Consider the following 21,881-nt stretch of genomic DNA (forward strand, 5'->3'; position numbering starts at 1 on the left):
CTAGTACTGTACAAAATTTACATTCTTTGTGACTTATTCACTTAGCGCTTCCCTCGGTCATGCCTTCCCGAAAGATAGAAAGATTTACATACAGTCCTCATAAATCTTTAAATTATCTTGGTTAAAAAAAAAGAAAAAAAAAGAACCACTTAAACGGACAACAAATGTCCTTTAAAAGTGGTCCCTCTTAGTAGAGACAGGTGACAGTCGGTGTTGGATGGCAGACCTTATCCTCATTTTAAGTGTCATTCGTGGTTTCCTCATTTAGTACCTTAACAGTTTCTTTTATATATATATTTATATTTATATACTTTCAACAGGAAAGGGGAAAAAAAAAAGTCATGATTGCACCAAATATATTTTACAAGGGATCCCTTGGATCTGAACAATATAAATAAATACAAAACCAACTAAGATTGCACTATATAGTAGAAATGGACTGAGATTTCAGGATATATGCTCCACCTTTATGAGCTCCTTAGTGATGCTCACTGGAAAACTCCCCAAAGCACATTCAAATATTAGCATCTTCAAACAATTATTTTGTTTAAACAAGTTGTGTTTTTTTTTTTTTCCATGCGTGCAGCTACCTTATCAATTGGGTTATTGCATTTGTATGGTTTCAGTCTTTACTGCATTACTCCAATTTTACAACTGTGTAATTCTGCTGCGAGCAAGGGAGTTGCACTGCAATAAAACTGGACTGATGCCAGAGAGAAACAGTCCCGTGGTATTTGCTCTCCATTATTTATATTGCTCTCAAGCATCAATATATAGTGTAATTTCTGTGTACATTCGCCCTCTTCCTATTTTGCAAAGCAAATAATGAATTCTTTTCCACATCTATTGCCTCTGCAGCAGAAACCAGCCTCCAGTAGTTGCCTGCTCCTTGCTTAATGCACTAAGTCCTATTGTGAAAGGTATGTGTGGGCTTGAAAATGAAGGACCAGAGTCTCCTTTGCCTTTTACCTGGTGCAGCCAGTTAGAATCAGGTAAAGTAAAGGCCAGATCCTTAGCTGACATAAACCAAAGTACATCCATGGGCTTAGAATCATAGAATCATTTTGGTTGGAAAAGACCTTTAAGGTCATCAAGTCCAACAGCTTCAATGGAGTTAATGACAGTTTATATCAGTGAAGAGGTCGGTTCTGAGGATAATGGATGCAGCACCAGCAAACCACAATGGACGAATTTGAGTGTACTTTACTGAGGTGCAGGTGACTGCAAGGTGGTTAACTGCAAGGTGCTGAAGATTCAGGCTCAGATTTCATCACTCCTTTTGCAAAGCCAGGACAGAAAGATATAAGCTTAAAAGAGCCAGCCTGATTTCTGCAAGCAACTAAGAGTTCATGAAGCGAGTCCTAAATGCTACTGGTCCCATGGGGTAGCATTCTGAACTCGCTCTGCAATGTGTAAATAATTACATAGGCTATAAGGCAATGGAAAGCCTGGCCTCATATTACTTTGGATCAATAGTAAAAATTTTTCAGAGTACACTTTAAGATCAACCACACAGGAATATTTTAACTGCTTACTGGTGTCTCTCCAAAATTATGTGTAATCATTTAAAAGTCCAAAGTGATTCATTTACAGTTAAGTGCAGTCTCCTTGTCTTTGGAAGCAACTAGCATGGATATGCCTATCTAACAGGTGAGTAAAAAGCAAATAAAGGGTTCTGGTGCTTTGTTAAGTGGTCATAGAAGGAACTTCTTTTATGAATCTGGAATTTAAGGTGTAGGACCAAATTTCTGTTCTACTCATGTACAAATAGTCATTCCATGTGATTGCAGTGAAATGACTCTGATTTTACACAAGCATGATTAGAAGAATTTGATCCTAATCCCTAAGCTGTTATTTCACGAAGTGCTCTGTAAAGCATGGCTTTCATTGTAGTCTGCTTTCCGCTGCACTTACACGTGGGGACTTTGAAGGCAGAGTGTATTAGTTGCCAAGCTGTGCAAAAACTGAACGATACTTCTTTACCTTTTATAATCTTCTGATGCTGTGCTGCTTGCAGAGCATGTGAAGTAGCTGCAGGTTAGGATTACAGAGGAGGAGACAATTTCTGCAATGCAGTGGGAGCTTTTCACTATCTGAATTCTGAAGCATTCATGAAAACAACATCCTCATGACTTCAACACAGATCACATGCAGGCAGGTACAATGCACAATACTGATCTTGTCTCTTCAGGCTGTATTTGAACAGTTAGCCTTCATTTTTTTTTTTCAAGGTTAAATCTGACGTGAGGAATATCTCTGCAGCAGGAAAAAGTTAAAATCAGTCTGAAATGACAGTCTGTCAGCATGTAATGTTCAGTGTGGTTTAGCTACTTGCTTCATAAAGACACCGGCATCTATTTGAGATGGAACAACATTTGGGTTTTGGTTTTTTTTTTAGTTTGCTTCTAAAGCAGAAATATGGAATAAGGGGTCAATTATGGTAGCTCTGTTTTAACAGGAGTCCTGTCCTCATAAAATATTTACGTCACCTGTCCTTATTTTCCCCAATGCAATCAGTGTTCCTTTCAGCGCTCTGGGACTCTCATTTGTTGTATGGTACGCACGCTGGCAATATGACAGTGGAACAAGCAGGTCCTGCAAGTGGCTCAGCAACATCTCCTTCCAGTTCTGTCCAGGTCCCTTTCTCAGGGCTATAGCAAATAGTAGAAGATTTGTAGGCTCCCTGTGGTAGAACAGAAAGTCATATTAAATATGGCTTTGGTAAGATCCAAGACACACATTGGCTTTAAAGGTGTTTGAAAGTGATCTGCAAGAGGTTTGGCTTTACAGGGGCCTCACAAGCAGAGATATAAGCATTTAGTCCTACCGACCTCTTTTGCCAAATTTAATTTGATTATTGTATTACTCTGTGGCAGTGAACGCAATCTAACAACAACTCACCCACACAGAAAAGCACAAAGGTGAAAAAACACTCTATACTCTCCACAAGTTGGAAACAAAACCAAACCAAACCAAACCCTGCCCCTGCAGCTACTTCATCCCTCGTCTCCTCCAGGTCACATCTGAGTGGCCACAAGAACTCAGAAGGAACAGAAAGGCCATTGCAGAAAGCAGGTACGCACCATACTCCAACTGTAGCCTCCGACAAGGTAAATGCTGTCATCAAGGACTGCGCAGCCAGGGCCGCTGCGACCCTCCAGAATAGGAGTCTGGAGGATGTTCCACTGGTCGCCTTTTGGGTCATAGCATTCCACAAGCATTACGTCCAGATGGGAGAAACCTGGAGGAAGGCATTGAGAGAAGAGACCGTGCGTTACTACATACTGTTTTATTATTTGTCGTACTGCTAAATTTATGAAATTACATTTACAGTTACATCATTACCATTATAACATCACTGTTAAACTTCCTCCTAGAAAATACTGCCACGTACATTTAATTCATCTTCTGTAATGCTAATGCCTCATGATTTTAGCTCAAAGAAACCCATTGGCAGCTTTTACCATTGGTTCTACTGTCTTCTACAAATCGTAAGTACATATAGAACCTGAACAGATCAGAAAGTAACACTCAGTAAGAATCGACCAAAGATGCAGGCAGGTTTAAGCAATATCCCTCCTCATCTACCAGTACTAATGCGAGTTTGAACATGCAGGAGAAGACTGCCCTGGCAGCCTTGCTCAAAGGTCAGCAGCCCTCATCTGTTCAAAAGTCAGCAAATTAAATCTCGCTCAGAAATCAATGTCTAACAAGGGAAGGTAGAGCTTAGACAATTTATGCCACTTGGTTCCAGAGGGACTGGGTGCTTTGCATGATGGTTGTGATGTTCAGGACCAGTTTCAGTTTTCAAGCCAATTTAAGGTGTGCCCTGAGCACACAGCTTTGATGTGACAAAGTCTATAGGGTGACAAAAAATGTAATCCAAAAGCCTGGGGTTCCCATCCTTCCCCGACAGATTAAAAAACTCCGTGCTCCGGGCTCCGTGCTAGCGCTGCTTTGTAATCACCAAAGGACAGAGGGGTTTCAGCTCAAGACTCTTGAGCTCTATCAAGCAGTATCAGTTAAGTGAGCTGAACCAGACATAGAACCCAGGAGTCTTGGTTCCTGCTCCAATATTTAGGCACTCCCCTATCTCAAACTATCTTCTTTACCAGAACACTGGAGCAAAATTACGGCTTTCTTAATATGCTGGGATGCTTTATTTGACACCACCACCTTCTCCATCAAAGTATGACAGAAAAGAGAAGTTAGATTTTCTGGAAAAAGGCATTTGGTGACACTGGTACTTCACAACGATGCTGCTCATAAGAGGAGAAACAACTTTTCCACAAAGCCCTTCTACCAGACAGACACAGCTTTCCAGAAGCCTGGATGTTAAATAACTCTCACAACAGTGAGCAGTTCATATGTAACAAGGTTATATAGGGCAATAGCTATAGAGGCAAAAATGCAATGTTTGTTAGAAGCTCCTTCTTACCCAGAGGATGGTAGGTGAAACTGGGAGGAAAAAAAACAAACAAAAACAAAACCAGGAGAAGGCAGGATGGAAACAATTTAAACCTATGCACCTGGCTGCAGGAGTTTATACACCTGTACTATTTACCAGGTAAAATCTGCATCTGAGACCTTGTCCCCTACATGCTGCACAGGCACTTATATATTCAAAAGCAGCATTTGGCTTCAGAGTCTCACAGGGATTCAGGTGCCAGAGCCATCCAGGCACATGGCCTGGTGTTCCCAGCAGTTAGCATCATTTCTCCTTCTGCATTACAGAGGGCAAAGGAGCAGGAGCTGTGCTCTTTGTGTAAGTGGCCAGAGTAAGCAGAATCTCTTTAGCAGAAACAGTGACAGCATGTAGGTATTAAGACAAAAATACCAGATGCCTAAGCAGTAGTTATTTTAATATGAAACCTTTCCAAAAGATGAAAACAAAAGACTTCTAAAGAGAATTATAATTAACAAGCTACATTTAATACTAAAAAAGGATCTAAGGAGCCTAAGTCCTCATATTTAATGGCTGGGTTGTTGGGATTTTTTTTTTCTCTTTCTCTTCATGAAATCAGAGGCTTCTTTTGTGTGTTGCTCTGAACAAAGCTCTCTCTAACTGCACATTTTGGAAAATGATTTACAGAGGAAAATATTGCTGGTACTTTCGGGTCAAAGAATAATCTGTTTGTTTCATTGAATTCTTGGTAATGACAAATTGTCCATGCCTTTGAGTAATGGAAGCTCCCATTTTTATTATCTAAAGCATTCATTACTCATATATTTAATGTACTGTTATAATTTTAAAATAATTTGCATAAAATGTTTTTAAAATTGCTGGCTCAAGTGTCCTGTTAAATTGTGTTGCCTGGTTTTTAATGTATTTAATGACGGCTGTCTAACAAAAATATTCTTTATCAGGAGATGGGGGACATAGAAATGCTTTTTTGCTATTAACAACGTGACCTTTCAAATGGTTCCCTCCAATCGCATACAGCCGATCATTCATTACAGCCAAAGTGTGGATGGCTCGCTTTGTGTTCATGTCCTGCTTTCGGGCCCAGACGTCCATCACAGGGTCGTAGCAGTACAGCCAAGGGACGTATTCTCCATTGTGAACACCTCCTGCAAAGTAAATAGACTCCTGTTAGCTACTGTAAATAAACACGTTGCTGCGCAGCAGGAGTTTAAGCTCTGTGGTTCTGGGTTCTGTTCCGGTTTTGTTGGTGGTGGGGGGATTGTTATATAGCAGGAATTTTATAAAAGACACTGGCCTGAAATATATATCTTGCCATTGTGAACGGCTCCGGCATGGGCTGCCAAAGGTTGCGGTAACGAGGACACATAACGCCATTCATTTGTCTCCAGGTTATAGCACTCCACACTGGACAAGTAGCCTGTTTCGTTCCGTCCCCCGATGACATACAAGTTCTTGTCAAGGCGACAGGCATAGAAACTGGCTCTCCTGAAGAACAGAGCAGAAGAAAACAAAACAAGGAGATAACAAGCCAATTAGCCATGCCAACCGTTTTGGATTTTTTCCTCTCTAGTTGACTCCCTGAACTAAGATAGCTGCTCCTTCAAATGTTGCTTCGGAGAGAAGTGTCCAGGAGTTTCACATACTTAACAGCTATCCTAGTGATTGGCCACTTTGCTAATCAAATACATGCTTCGCATCAAAGAAGTACTTCATTTTTGGTGTCAAAACAATTAAGTACACATAAAGCTAGCAGAAAATACTCCTTTTCAAAGCTGTTTGTTGCTTTTTCACATCTGTGAAAGATAAAAAGGTGCTCATTAATGTTTGGGACATTACCTTGTGAGGGACAGAACAACTCAGTAAGACAAAAGTGAAAAATGAGGTAGATAATGTAACAATAATAAATTATCTTGACATTCACTTTCTTTATGGTCCTTCAAGGGTCATTGTTCCCAATTTACTAAGAGAACCAGATCATCAAAATTTTTCTTCAATTATAATTTTTTTCTTCTTTCTGCAGTACTGCAAATAGAACAACTTTCCTTATGCTAGGCACAATATTACATTTCCTTCCTTTAACTTGAAAAGGGATCTGTCTCCATCAACTAACTGAAGAAAAGTTGTAGCCACCTGTTTGTTTTCACAAGCAACTCAGGTATGCAGGGAAAGAATGAATTTTTCTAGCCAGGACTGCTAGGCATATATTAGTCACCTTCCCCGTGCCTCCAAAATTAATGGTGTCTGTTGCTGAAGTGAAAATAGAGCAGTAGATGATTTTGAGAGACTCTGTTTAGTGTGATCCACTTTCAGGGAAAGCTCCATGGATTACTCAGCAGAAGGAAGGTTTTCCAGGTTTGAGGCTTTCACTTTTAAGCTGTGATGATATGAGAAAGAATACTACAAAAGCGCACAGCTAGTCTAGGACAAAGACATGTACAAAATACTGAATGACAAGAATTATCAGTCCCAAACCTAAAATTGTCTCCTGGGGGAAACCAGCGTGGCATAGGAGTCCAGAGACAAGCAGGCAGGTCAGGCACAGCAAGGTCTAGCTAGCTCTGACAGCTCCTGCAAAGCAGGCACACTGGAGTGTGGCTGCAGCTTTCCAAACACTGCTTCATGGCTGAAAACAACACACTTGGGTTCCCAATCAGGCACTCGAGTTTGAGTCTGGGAGTGGCTCCATACCGCGCTCCTGGACCACAGAGTAAATCCTGAAGGCTTGATGGTCCCCTGCACCATCAAGGACTCGACCCTGCAGATGGCTGCAAAGCATTTGGGATGAGTGGTGGTCCTCATACAGACCCTGCAAGGAACAGCTCTGATATGTCCCAACGCCTCCCCAGGCTTCCCTATAGGCACCCCATGACCAGGTGAGCTAGTAAAGCCTGGTGTGCCCTGTCTGTAACCTGCTCTCTGGACCGGCAGTCTTTCAGGAGCACCTTGTTCAGTGAAGGCAGCAATAAGATCTCTGTCCTTTATCCAGCTGCTCATTTTCACAAAGTGTGCTTAAACATTTTGGAGAAATCTCCCTCTTTGCTAAATGTGGCTGAGACTAGCTGGTGGTTTATAAGGTAGAGAAGAGGTTGGGCAGATGTGAAGATACAGCCATGGAAACAGCAGGGCTGGGTGGGCATTCAGGGACCAGAACCGCCTGTTTCTGGCTTTACTTTTTTGATTCGGTGAACACCTGACAGGGGTCCTCATTAGCCAGGGTCACTGAGCACCTCCTCTCAACCTCTTTCCTTTCACCTTGCCTGTACACAGCCAAGCTGGTTGGTGAGGGACAGCACTCTGTTGTGTGGTACTAGGAAACCACCATAGGGATGAGGCTACTGAAAAAAACAGATGCAAACAGGAGGACGGGAATACTGCTAAGTGCCTCCAGCTCAACTGAGGAATTAAATAAGACCATTTAATTTATCTGTCAATGGGCAGATAGAAGTTGATGGCATATATTGCTCTGCATGGTCGGGCAGCAAATTGTGCATCTATGTTTTTAGCCTGATTTTCTATGGAAACAAAGCTTATTTGATTACACTGTACGTGCACCCATGTCTGCCTGAGTGTTGTCTCCTCAACAAAAACCTGCTGGCTGATTTCACTCTGATTTGACAGAGGGTATAGGTATTACAGGCAATCAGGTGCTTATATACTTCCTGAGAGTATGTGACAGGCCAGAGGCAAGCCCGCCTGTAGTGGTCCCAGAAGCAGGAAAAGCTCCAAAGGTCACATCCTATTAGACATCAGAGAGCCTGTACAGGTAGGCACATGCTTTCTGCCCCTCCTCTGTCTGGTAGTCACAAGGCATAAGCCCACAGGGTGCCTGTCAGTGATGCTTGGGGTGCCTAGCACCCTGTCTGTCTGTCCTTGTGCCCCTCCTCTGACAAGCCCATCACGCAACTGTTCTCATCATGGGTTTTGCTAACTCAGGTTTAATAAATAGAGCTTCCTCTCTGCTGCAACTGGCAAGCATTATTCTCTTAACTAGGATTTCACTGACATTATTCTGCACATGTACTCCTGGTTTCATCCACACAGTGTCACTGTAAGGAGCAAAAATGAAAGCTTCAGCATGCTTCACTCTTCTGCTTGCATGTGAATATTCCCTCCATAGCTCCTGTCACAAATATTTTAAGCTTTCTGGCTTTTTTACTTTTCAGTGATACACTGTGTAAAGGGCATACTTTTCAGTGATGACTTTTTAAACCGCTGTAACATATGATTTAGATGAGAATACAAGACAGCAATCTTTGCACAACAACTTTCCCCACAAAACTGGGAAGGCACTATTCAATCTAATCAGATAACTGGATTAGTCAGGATCTGAATATGGACAATAAAACAATTATTTTGTGGTTTTTTTCAGGACTTGCAAGTACTTGATGTTTACTGGTCCCCAAAATGCTTTTCCTTCACACCCCTTTACTCAGCAATCCAACTAACTTCTCATCAGTACATACACATAAAAGGGAAGAATTGCTTTCTGATTTCCACAGATGAGGAATTTATGCCCTGAAACAAGAAATACAACAAGAATACCAGTCTGATGTTTAAAACTGCCAATGACATTACTGATCACTGCAATATCTGGACCTGATTTCAGAGTCACTTTTAGAGTGCATCTCATCTCAATAAGGGCTAACACTGCTACTATTGAAGTCAAAGCTAAAATGAAACGTGAAATTTTTTTTCTCTCTTTTTCTGTGGCTTCTTTTCTCAGTTCACTTGGCCTCAGTCAGGACACTGACCTGCTCACTTCCACTTGTGCTTTTTCAGGCCCTGGCACAATGCTGTGCTTGTTGTTGGGTCTTTGAACAAAAACCCTTCTACTCAGAATGTAACAAAAAAGAACAGGTTTTAAGTGTTACTATATTCCACACACCTTGACAAGGCCTGGGCTGAGCTGGCAAGATTCAACAGAACTAACTGAGGCTTCCAGCTGAAGCTCATGCCAGAAGTTCAGATATGTCTGCTACAATGATTACTCTAGTCTAACTGAACTGCTCTCCAGAAAGCACCCAGTTGTTATTGTCAGGCAGATGTGTATTTCAGGAGCTTATCAGTCATTTGTTGTACTTCTAAATAAAGCATGCCTGAAAATAGTACATACTTTTCAAAAGCATGTATTTTTGAGAAGTTCTTCAAACGAAAAGAAACCAATCTTGGCTTTAAAGAAAATACACTGACGGGTCTGAATCCATAATGGGATTAGATTTTTCTTTATAGCTCATACAGTGAGATCAATCAGATATGGATTTTAGCATATGAGATAAAAGCTTACTCATCAAATATTTCATACATATTTTCAACTTGAGAATATACTGCCTATGATCCACATTTACCTGGCAGTCATTTCAAAGCAGCTATTATGGTCTCTCTAGCCAATTATTTTCAGACTAAAATTCCTAAGTAGGTTTTGACTTGATGGACCATAATGACTCAGAAAAATCCATTAGACAGTCTGTCTTGTCAATGCATTATTCCAGCAGAGACTGGGAGTGACCCTGTAGTCCTAGGAGGGGCAAAAGAATCTGTTGGCTTTAATGGGAACTTTATCTGACTAAAGCAGGTGGGAAACTGCCTAAAAGCTCCCTCTTGTTTGTATGATCTTCTAAAAATTGGGCCAGACCCTACCTCTAAAGGCTGCAACAACTCTGAGGAAGTCATTAGAGATGAGCAAATAAGCCATTAAAAACATTTTAGAAAGTGATTTGAAAATCCCTGCTTCCCAATGCTTAGAAGCCTTTAAAGAAAAATAACAGGCAAGCCTATGCATTCAGTATACTGAACAAAAGAGGTGACAATTAACACCACTTGCAAAACGAACTATCTGTGAGTGAACTGTTACATTTAAATAGCAGCAAAAGGAGCTGAGATGTTGATGCATCACAGGCTAACATGTGGCAGCTGCTAAGCAATCACTAAGTGCAGGAGAGTTTCTGACTCATGGCTGAAGGTGGTAGCTTCCACCGCACAGGCAAGTCATATTTCACACCTGCAATCATAAACTGATCTTCCAGTGAAACACAACTGGGCCCTGTGGAGGTGGAAAAGCTCCTGCTGCCTACCTCCTCCAACCCTCAACTACTTACTTCTGCTTTCTGAGCTTTGCCAGCCAAATAAACCCAACCATTCAGCCAGCCGCACGTGCCTCTCAGGAGTTTTGCTTGCAGATACCCAGAGGGACTAATTAGGACATAGATGAGGTTCCAGAGAAGAGCTTCATTCTCTTTACAAACCCTAGGCAGCCTGCTGGCATGCTGAGGATGACTGACCTGCGCATTGCAACATGCAGCCTCACACACACCTCTGGCCTCCCCTGTGCCTGTGCCTCAGCTGGCCGCCACCCAGGCTTCAAGAGCTGAGCCACAGGGAAAGGCAGCCCTCTCTTTCGAGGTAAATAATGCAGTTGTGGGGTTATCTCACAGCGCTGGCAGGAGTGAGGGAGAAGGCTGAAGGCTGCCAAAACAAGGCCACCTCTTTAGCTAAAGCCTGCTGTTACATTGGCTCTATTAAGAGTTAAAAAAGGAATTTTAGTACAGGATGTTTCAAGTAAAGGATGATGTTATTAAGAAAGCCAGAGACTACAGTGAACTGTGATGCTCTTTTTAATCTCTATTTATATTGCTAATTTTAGTGGTTAACTCAGTTCCAACAGGGAACCTACTCAGAGCTGCTCCACTTGTGCTTTTTCACCCACTGCTACAATGAAGTACTTTTTGTTGACAGGCATCACACATGGGTCTGTATATGGGCTTAGGTCAATCAAACTGAATCCTGAACAAAGGCCCTTCAAAAACTCTACAGAATGACATTCAACCTCTGGAATATGAAAAGACAGCCATATTTCCATGCATCTCATAATAAGACAACTTGAATTGTAAGGTTGCACTGAGTTCAATATATTTATGTCTGCCAGACGCCTGAACACTGTGGACAGACAACCTAAAAAGCCGTAACACTGACAGCACATAGAACACGGAAAATGTCTTAGCAAGACTGTGACATCTCTTGCACACTGGATCTGTGCTCAGGGCTAGGTTTGATGTGGGTTTGAGTAACCTGCTCTAGTGGAAGATGCCCCTGCCTATGGCAGGGAGGTTGGAACTTTAAGGTCACTTCCAACCCAAACTATCCTATGATTCTACAGACATTGAATGTTTTTTCTTAAAACATTGCAACTTTGTATCTTCTGCCTCTTATGAAATATGCATCATTCCATTCAGATTTGGGGGACTTTTTTACTTCTAGGGTAGGATTTGGGATCCAGAGTTACAGTTACACCATCTTTATGGGTCGTTGCTTGAGTCCACATACACATCTGTTCTTTGGTACACAGTAAGATTAAAGTGTATGCTACCCTAATATGCATTAGCTGACAGCAATTTCACTCAAACCTAGCACTAAGAGTCCTCTGACAAGGGTAGACACATTCAGGAGAGCTTTTCATGGCTGGCATGGTGAAACAGGCTATAGTCAACAAGTGAAGATTTCAGTTGCCTGTAAGATAGCTGACTATAATTACTGCTTGTTTACTGCAAACTCATCATGACACTTCAGTCAGGGAATGTGACAGGACACTACAGAGACTTCAGAAAATCCTTCAGACCGTACTCAGGCAACCAGTAATTGCACAAAGTCCATGGTTATTTTGCATGAGTTAGCACTGCAGGATTTGGCATTTGGAGTTTTGAATTTGGAAACTTAAAAAAAATTATAAATTACTAGGACACAACTGCACGCTGCAGTATTTTCAATGCTTCCATAGGCCTCCTTACTCCCAGAACTAAGCTAAACTTCATCTGCTCCTAGGATGATAAAACATATATTAACAAACACATAGCAGGTTTTTACCTCTCTTGCATGGGTGGAAGTTGTATCCAGCTGTTAAACCTGGGATCGTATCGGCTAACAAAGTTTGTACTGTGCTTCCCTGTAAAGACAGATTATTTTGACACTCAGCTGTTTGTTTCAAGTATTTAACATCATGATTGTAATATATATTACATATATTTCACAAGTTGACAGCTTTTATGAAGGGTTCCCCCTTTTACAACAATGTATGTGTACAGTAATAATTCAACAAATGGGGCACTGCAAGGTTTGAATTAACAATTGCTAGCAGTAAAAGCAGATAGAGATTATTCTTTCTCTCTGTAATAAGATCTTGAAAATGTGTATTTAAATTTACTTATAGATGCTGTGGTATTTTCACATCCACAATAAATCATGGAACTAAACAAAACCACTGCCCAAAAGAGGGCATCCCCACAGTATTTTTATGGCTAGAGTATTTTGTGTCAGGTAAAAAAATCAAAGGGAGAACACATGCTTTTCTTTCTCCTCACATCATCTCTCTGTGAAACACGGTAAAAAAGCCTTGTGCAAATAACCAGGAGCTGCATAAGCCATCAGCATGGGCTATGCAGTGTTTGCACTAGATGCTTTATTCTACTATGTACCTTCAGTGTAAATCAGAAGGAATTACAGATGTGCATCGAAGAGGGAATACGCTCTTAGAGTTTTATTCCAAGTGTGTTAGCTAAAATATGAAATACGGGCAACATACATCAGCTAACTAGCTTATCCTTGCTGTCAAGCCCAAGAACTGCATTCATGTCTTCACGATATTAAGAGTTCACCTTATTTTACATGCAGATTGACATCAAAGCAAGAAAACTGAAGCAAGAGAGTGTATGGCAATTTCCTTTAACACCTGAGACTTCAACAGATGAGGATCTCAGAAACAGAAATCTTTGTTTAGGTATGTGTGACTAAAAAATTGAATTAGAGGCTTCACAGGCCAGAACAATAACCCAACTGCATGTCACAGTTCTGTAGATGGTCACTGGGTATTCTACAAGCTGAATATTTTTGCATCGGACAAGCCTTTGTAGGATTGGCTCGCTTTGCTTGTTTCATTCCACACTTCCTTCAGCACGTGAAAACAGACCATCAAGATTGCAGAGAAGAATAACAATACAGCTAGAACTTATATTTGTAATAATTTAGGATCGTGTTCTACAAGAAAACAGAGAAAGAAACCATGTTGACCACTCTGTCTGGAAGCAAACTGATTCCCTCGCTGTGTTATAAGCGTGGTCTATATGAGGAGGGTAAAGCAGAAGACTGATGAATAATGCAGCACTTCCCTACAAATCCAGGGTGGTGCCTAGTAAGGACCAAAGCCCTTTATGCTGAGCACTGCTCCAACACATCTCAAGAATACAGGGTGAGATCCCAGTACACTAAGGGCAAGAGGTCATTTTGCCACAGGGCTTGGTGAAGCAAGGCCTTCCTCTTGGTCCCTATCTGAATTCCTTCAGTCTATAGAGTCAATTTAGAAAAATAGGCATTGAAAGCTCTTGATTCAATACACAGTGAATGAGTAACAGCAGACAGCTAACTGGCTCTAGGTCTCACTATTTAGCACACTTCTTAATCTATTTCCATTTCAAAAAGCAGGATTTCATAACAATAAATACTGATTGCAAGTTTGGACTTCTAGTAGGAGGTTTTAATGCTGCCATATTATCTTTCAGCGTTACTGGAGACTTCATTGGTCACTGGTTATATAGCAGGTTTTTAATTTTCATCATACAAACCTTTGATTTGGGGATCTTGGCCTCTTACCATAACATATGTCATACACACGGATACTAGAAATACTACATATTTAGAAGGTTGTTTACTGCAAAGTAGAAAGAAAAGGTTTTAGTGAGGCAAGAGTGGGAATACAAGATATGAATCTGGTCACTTCACAGGAAGTGAGTTGAAATCAAATAGAATAGGCACAAAGAAGACCTACTATGGTGACAGGAGGAACAGAAAGTTTGCCTTATGGCAGGAGACAAAAATCTTGGCTTGTTGCACCTAGGAAAACAAAAGCTGAAAAAGGATAGGAGCACTGTCTGTTATACATCAGAACAAATTTCCAGGAGGGGAAAAACTACTAAGCTAAAGGCCAACTTTGGCATAAGACTAGGTAATTTAGATAGTCAAAGAACACATTTTACTGGAAATTAGAATAAGGCTCCTAGTCATTTAGGGCACTGGGGTTCTGTAACAGCTTTCCAACAAGTGTAGTGGTGGCTAAAAATCCCACTGCTTTTCAAATTTAGCTTAGGACATTTCCAAAATAAGGCTATTTGATGCCTGTGATGGCAGTAAAAGGACTTGATGACCTACTTAAGCTGTCTGGTGTAACTGGTTTTACTCCAGTTTTACTTTGGACTTCAGTTTGAAAGAGAACTGTATCTACTACTTTGTCTTGCTCATCAGTCAAGAGGTTACTCATGTTAGAAAGCACCTGTCAGAACATGGCAACTATGACAAGTGATCAGAAATCAGGATTAGCAAATCAGGATGATGGGTCTAAAGGAGACAGATGCTGCTCCCTGCTCTCTATAGGAAGGTCTTTGCACTCCTATCAAAAGGTGAAGGGCTCTAAAGGTTATGAAGATTGGTCTTAAATCTATGTCCATGCTCTGTAACCTGTTTTCATCAGCATTTAACTTATGCAGGGATCTCTTGTGACTGGAAAGGCATTCCCACAGGACAATGTAAAAAAGTGAGAAAAAATGCCACCTGTCTAGGCTGTCAAGAAGTCACAAGAACAGCACAGAGGAGACATGGATACTCCTTGGGATCCACTCAGCTTCTCAAGAATCTGCTGGTTTGATGGCTAAAGAAATGTATGGTGCTCCTTCCACTGCCTCCACCTCAAGGATAATTCTTTCCACTGGAAAAACAGTTGTCACATTCTCATTCAAAGCGAAAGCCTTGTAAAGCTCTGACAAGACAGCTGCAGCTAGGTCCATCTGAAGCTCCTTCTGTGCTATGAGGGTAGCAGGCAAGGGCCTTTACATAAAATTGAAGCCAAGTGTGTTAGCAGTTCGCACGTAGCTGCACATTTACAGAAAATCAGTTCCAAGAAGGAACTGTCCCAGCAATTGCACAGGATGGAGGTCATGATTTCAAGTCTGCTGTTGGTGACAAGTGAGATCCATTTCTCTCGGGGTAAATTCACTGTGACATCAGTATCAGCAATGCTCCTACCTCTTTTATTCTCATCTTCTCTACAGAAAAATCCCAACACTTGTGTTCACAGAACAAGGAAGCTGTAAGATGTCTTCAGCAACACCTTTAGCTCAGGAGTTGATCTATGCAACCTTAGGCCTAAGGTACTATCCATCTCACAAACAGTTGTGCTCGACTGCTACCTCAGATGCAGGATATGTACCCCTTCTAACACCTCTCCCTCACCTTGCATCTCAGTTTCCACATCTTTAAATCATGGATAACTATACTTCTTTTCGTTTTTATATGACACAGCCATTTAATCATGAACTGTCTGGAATAAGGCTTGTCTCTTATTATCCATGTATCCATATCCTACCACCAAGCACAAGAGGAAGACTCGGCTGTTGAATGTTGCTGGTGGTCCTAATAATAATCCATTAGTGATACCCGCTACCTCCTGTTTAATATAAGGGAGATTTAACAATAGAACTAAAGGATTCTTCTCCTAAGACATATAGTGATATTTTTAACCACACAGGAAATATGCTTATAAGGTGGACTGGATTGTTTGTCTTGGGTTTTAGGAAGTGAACAGATGTAACAATTTTCTATAATTTGGTTTAGTGCAGATGCCGAAATGGGGCATTCACAATAAAATATATGCAGTATATGTAATTTCAGCTGGATCCTCTGGTGTTTTAAAGTAAAAATGTGTACCTGCAAGCTGTTTTATGGTTTCTCAGTCATAATTATCTCTGTTACACAGACTGCTACAACTACAACTCTTTCTTCGTGTGCAAGCTTTTTAACAATGTCTTGACAATTTTGTGAATTTTGCAAGGCATGGTATTCTCCTTTTGCTTTGCTCAGAAGCCTGTTAAATTGTTTAATTTCTCTTTGCAGTAAATTTATGAAGTAATCAAATCAAAGAAGGTAGCAGCAGATAATCTATATGAGAAGCTCTTGTACAAGTCTAAAAAAGGACCAGTTTAAGAACCTCAGAGCCTAGATAATTAACACATTAACAACTTTAGCTGCAAGTATCTTGTTTGACAATAGAAAAGAAGCATTCATCTACTGCGATTGTATTATTATATTATGACTGGAAGGAGACTGGAAATGAAGGTTAAAATTCTTAACAGCTGCTGCCTGGTGCATGCACTTGAGTCTGTTCTGCTGCCTGTGGCATTTCTCAAGGGATGTGGGAGCTGATGAATGACAGAGACTCTAATGTAAAAGTACTAGATATTTATTGCATCAATACCTAAAAGTAGCCTTTACTAGGTTCAACAACTAGGCTCGAGGTCCTCAAAATCCCTTGCTAATGGCTACATTGGCTGACCTAACAGACAGACAGACAAAGGAAGGCAGAGGCTGCCTGTGCTTTTTGTATACATACCATTAGGGTTCCATTGGTCTTCTCCGCCCAGTACGAACAAGAAGTTTTCCACTTCCACGACACAGTGATGGGCACTGTTATATGGCATAACTGCAAATAAAGCAGGAATTATTTGTCAGCTCAGGGCACCGATTCTATCAAGTATTTCCAAAGGTACAAAATACAACACTGAGATTACATCTGCATGAAACAATAAGAGAATGCATCACCTCAAGCATATATGTCCACTGACTTAGCAGCAGACAAAGTCACTTATTAGTAATCTTACACTACTCAATCTTGCAAATAATCACAGAAAAAAACAGGTGGAATTCCAGCCCCTTAGCACCCTGCCACTTGCCCTAGTGCAGTATATGCTGCTCTAAAAAACACCTGAAAAAAGGGGTGAAGTTTCCTGGTATTTCCCTGAAAAATAAGCAAATGCTAGGAATCCTAGTATGCTAGGAAACATTAAAAATACCTCAGCCCAGCTTTGTTCTGCTGATAATGTTTCCACAAGAAGAGTCAGTATGTTCAGTAGCTTTCTATTACACAGCAATGAACATGCTGCATTTCCATACAGTTTTAAGTTTTTAAATTAAGGTCCTGCTGATTTAATGCCTTTTCCAAATGTATACGCTTAATTTCCTGTACAATGTCATTAGCAGCACAATCACACATTTTCTATTCATCTAATCAGGAAGCCCTTTGTTAACAAAGATCAAAACTGTGGCATTAGGTTTGCAACATCCCTTTTTTTTCTGGAGGTGTTGCGATTACTGTGGACCAACTACAGTTGTAATAATCTATTTTTTTAATTAGCATTTTCCACTGCAAATATTAGGACACGAAAATAAGGATTTACATATACATAATATGCACATATTATTGTGGTGTTCCATAGAGCAGTATTGTGGTACTATACGATAAACGTAAACTTACATTAGTTACCATACCACATAGAGTAGTTTTGGCCCAGTGACACCCGTAGGAAAAATGATGTCCTTGTTCAGCTCATCATATGGGCACCTTAAATCTAGGTGAGGACAAATGGGGAGGTGATGTGCATGTACAGGCAGGGAACTTATTGCTTGACACGGATCAACAGAGCACTTAGGAAACCAGTGCAGTGGGAAATCAATATGACTCAGGGCCAGCTCTTACTTTGTGCTCTTTTGCCAATGCCAAAAAAAAAAAAGAGAAAGAGGCAGCCTATCTCACACTTGGATTATTTTGGGTGATATATCTCTCATTTCATTTGTTTTATTATCTTTTATTTTTCTCAGAATGCAGTTGTGCAGTATAGCATATGCAAATAATAATAAGAAGAAATACGCACAGCTTTGTTATTTAGGACACATTTTCTTGAAGATCAAGTGGGCTCATTTAAGCTTCTCACTGAAGTTTTTGCCAAGGCAATGATGAATAAGTAAGGTATGTTTTTAGTTTCTAGAAAAGGTCAAACATCATTTTCATAGTCCGTGCTCTTACGAGTCATGTGAGTGAAGCAGTTCTTTAATTGGGCATCCAAGTACAGTGAAAGTTCATTAATTAAGGTTATTTGCTACTAGTACACTGTATATAACTGGGAAGTGATCCTATACTAAGCACTGTATAAGATTTTGTACTACCTAGAGATTCTTAAAGTGGTGTGAAAGAAAAAAAAGATTTTTATCCTCTCAGTCCCCCTATATATTTAGCTCATGTTTTAATCTCAGACATTTTCCTATTTAAAAATCTTCTTTCTCAACTCGCCAGAACTTTCATTGATTTTGTGTGTCTCCCACGGGAAATTTGCCATCTTCCTTAGATGCTTTTTGGGACCTCTTTTCTCAAGAAGAGAGTCCCAAGGATCAGTCTGCAGGGACTTCAGTTCTTACCTAGACCAATACTTTCTTACAGTTTCCAATTAGGTCCAAGCCACTGGTTGTATCCTCAACGAGGCTCTTCTGTTGGTCAATCTGGACAGATCTAGCATTTATCAAAACAACTGTCTGCAGGCAGCACACATGCATATTTTTCACATGTTGTGTTTTCATTTTTGCAATCACTTTTGTTTATTTATCCTCCATATTGACACAAACAGGGCCAGTAGAGGAAGAAATTATATTTTAAGCTTTTCTGCTGTTCCCATGCATATAAACTACGCAATAAGACTCCCACACTTATGATGATAATTAAACCTTGAAAACTAAGGGCTTAATCCTGGCTCCTACTTAACTTCATGGCAACATTCCCACTGATATGGGACTGGGCCCACATGACCCAAACTGGCATCCATAACTCATGGGAAAGCTAAAAGGAAGTTTGCCTTAGAAACGAGGGTAGTATTTGTGCTTCAGAAGGAAAGGTGACTGCAATAAAACACTGCAGACCTTTACCATGACCTTTGTTTATCATAGAGCTTTGGGGAAAACTGTTCTTGGTATCATGAATCTGCCCACAGGACTGGACAAAACAAGGAGGATGGAGCAAGACTGTGGACACCTAAGAGAAACATGGCCAATGTTGCAGTCTTTCTCCCTGACCACATTCAGGCTCCCTCAGAATCATGAGTTATACTCAGAAATCAAAACTATGGGAATGAGTAACTTTATTTTACTGTTATAACATGTCCCTTGAAAGCGTCAGAAAACTTGTGCTTAATCCCTTACACATGCCCACACACGACATAACTTTCATAGACACAGTCAAAATTAGATGGCAATGAGCATGGTAAATTCAGCCTCTCACAGGAACAATCTTCTCAAACTCACTGGGTTTGCCAGGGTGTAAGAGTAAGAATTTGGCCCATCCCACAGTCTGGCCAGGCTGCTGCTTTTATTAATTTTATGTAAGCCTTTGTCTGCTGTTTTGCTTTAATAACGTGAAAATCTCATCTTCTCATTTTTCGATTTCAGCCCAGCAGAACACCTGCCTGCCCCGCAAAAAGGGTATTTGAAGAGAAGTTTGTACGCCACGCTCAAACACAGCCTGGTGTGAGTTTTTAGCGTGTCAGTCAGTGAGTTAGAGGGAAAGGGTAAGGAGAAGCTAATCAGGATGAAATGAGATTAAAGGCTGTCTAATTTTACAGCAACTGTGATCCATCAGCCACTGTGAAAGTGACAGTGGAAATGAATGATGGAGACAGACAGGTGGGGCTGTACATTTCACTGATTTATCCTCAAATGCACTGGGCCTTATTTTATTGAGTGAACATGACCGCATTTATCATGACTGTCATCTAAACCCACTTCCCTCCATTTAAAAAGGTCACTTTACTAGGAGGGAGTAGGGATAGAGGCACTTTCAAAACAGATTTAAAATTTAATAACACATATTTATAAAGCCTTGTGCAAGAATTCTCAACTTTATTAAAGACCAGTTTAAAAGGAAAGAGAAAAGACTATTAAACAGAGGATAAGATGAAAAAAAGCCATGGTCATCTGAGAAACATGCTTAGCTACCAAGGTGATAGATGCCAGAGAACTGTGAGAGACAGACGGATGTAAACAGACTAGTTGAAGCGGGCAGAAGCCACCTCTTCCATCTGCCCCTCACACATGCCTCCCAAAGCTCGAGTGGCTCATAGTTAACAAACTCGTGCTTTCCTGGACCAAGAGCATAAACAAGTCCAAGCAGCCCCGTGGAATATACAACATTCACACCAGACCCCTTTCCATGCCATTTACATTTGATTGGTAGCAGACTGCCAGTATGGTGGGAGGCAATTTGTCAGATACAGATACGTAACATGCAGAGCTTTCTAGCTCAAAATCCCAAATGGGTGATTTATATTTGAGAATGATGTGAAAAGCAGTGGAGTCCAAGACTGCAGCGGTGCTTCCTAAAGAATACTTAAGAAACAGGAATGACATTGTGCAGGAGGTGACAGTCACGGATGTTCTTCAGACACAGACGCAGGTGGAAGACACAGCAGTACTCTGAACATCAGGACAGCTGTCCCAGGCAAAAATTCCTCACATATGTCAAACCTTAGTTAACAAAAGGCACCAGGTCATGTTCCAGGATTGACTTTCCAAAAGAATCTACATCTTATAGCTAAATGCTCATGAAATCAAACACTTCCAGTCATAATGCCTGAGGTCAGCCAGATGCAATGACACTCCAAAGGCACCTCCAACTGTGTATGGGGTTGACAGTGACACAATCACCTAACAAATAAAATGTGTGCTGTTTGTCTTGCCCAGTTTTGCTTAGCTTCTGCCAACAATTGCACATGTGGGAAATAGCATCTGGTTGTTCTCCACATATTAATCAATGTCAACAGTTCCTCTTCCTCTTAGACCTTCCCCTGTCTATTGTCACTTTAATGCTAACTAACAGGGAAGAAGAGGCAACAGGAATGGCATCTCTGAAGACAGGAGGAGAAATAAGCTCTGATCCCAGGAGATCTGAAAGCTGTGATGTAGCACATGGCTATTCCCCTACTTTGCTAAAACCTCCTTTCAGAAGCTGCACTTGATTCTTCTGCTTAAGGTTTAAAAAAAAAAAAAAATCCATTGACTTCTCACTGCCCTGAACTGTTCAGTTGCCTGGGATACAGGAGGTACCATGAGGAGAGCCAAGAAATCTCTTCCTCAGCTACTTCACAGCTTGAGCACAGCCTCTTCAAGACCCAGTATGCACCAAGAAGTCATCTCTAATAACCTGTGCAGATAATGCAAGAGAAGAATGAGTTTCCAGAACCAGGATTTCATTACCAAAAGACATATGTAGTCAATAATGACCTTCCACAATATTAATAGCCTAACTTGTTGGCTACGTTAATGTTCAACTACTGCTACTTGAAAACTGGTTATTTCCACAGCTCTCCAGAGGTCAAAGTAATGTGAGAAGGTGTCTCTTTCCTCTACAAGAAGGCACCAACATTATGAGACACTGTGATTTTCTCATGGCAGAGACATAATATTAATTTCATTTACAATTCTCTTCCCAAAACGCTGGCCAGACCACAGCTGGTCCAATTATTTCCTGAGAACAAAGTATCAGATACTGTTCACCTTTCTTTGGTTCATACATCATTTGCAGGAAGACTATGCATTTATTACT

The 21,881-nt window shown here is 40.8% G+C and overlaps 1 protein-coding gene across 1 annotated transcript in view; it reads right to left on the minus strand.

Annotated features, from left to right (window-relative positions):
• Positions 1–2,049: 2,049 nt before the first annotated feature.
• Positions 2,050–21,881, minus strand: part of KLHL14 (kelch like family member 14) — a 66,157-nt gene continuing 46,325 nt past the window's right edge. Inside the window, exons 3-8 of the mRNA XM_061995644.1 lie at positions 16,851–16,940; positions 12,284–12,362; positions 5,721–5,911; positions 5,413–5,571; positions 3,084–3,241; positions 2,050–2,683 (exon numbers count right to left, since the gene is read on the minus strand). Coding sequence (XP_061851628.1) covers positions 2,543–2,683; positions 3,084–3,241; positions 5,413–5,571; positions 5,721–5,911; positions 12,284–12,362; positions 16,851–16,940 — 818 coding nt within the window. The 3' untranslated portion in view covers positions 2,050–2,542. The remainder of the gene's footprint in view (positions 2,684–3,083; positions 3,242–5,412; positions 5,572–5,720; positions 5,912–12,283; positions 12,363–16,850; positions 16,941–21,881) is intronic.

This window comes from Colius striatus, chromosome 4 (assembly GCF_028858725.1).
Source record: "Colius striatus isolate bColStr4 chromosome 4, bColStr4.1.hap1, whole genome shotgun sequence".
Taxonomy (NCBI): domain Eukaryota; kingdom Metazoa; phylum Chordata; class Aves; order Coliiformes; family Coliidae; genus Colius; species Colius striatus.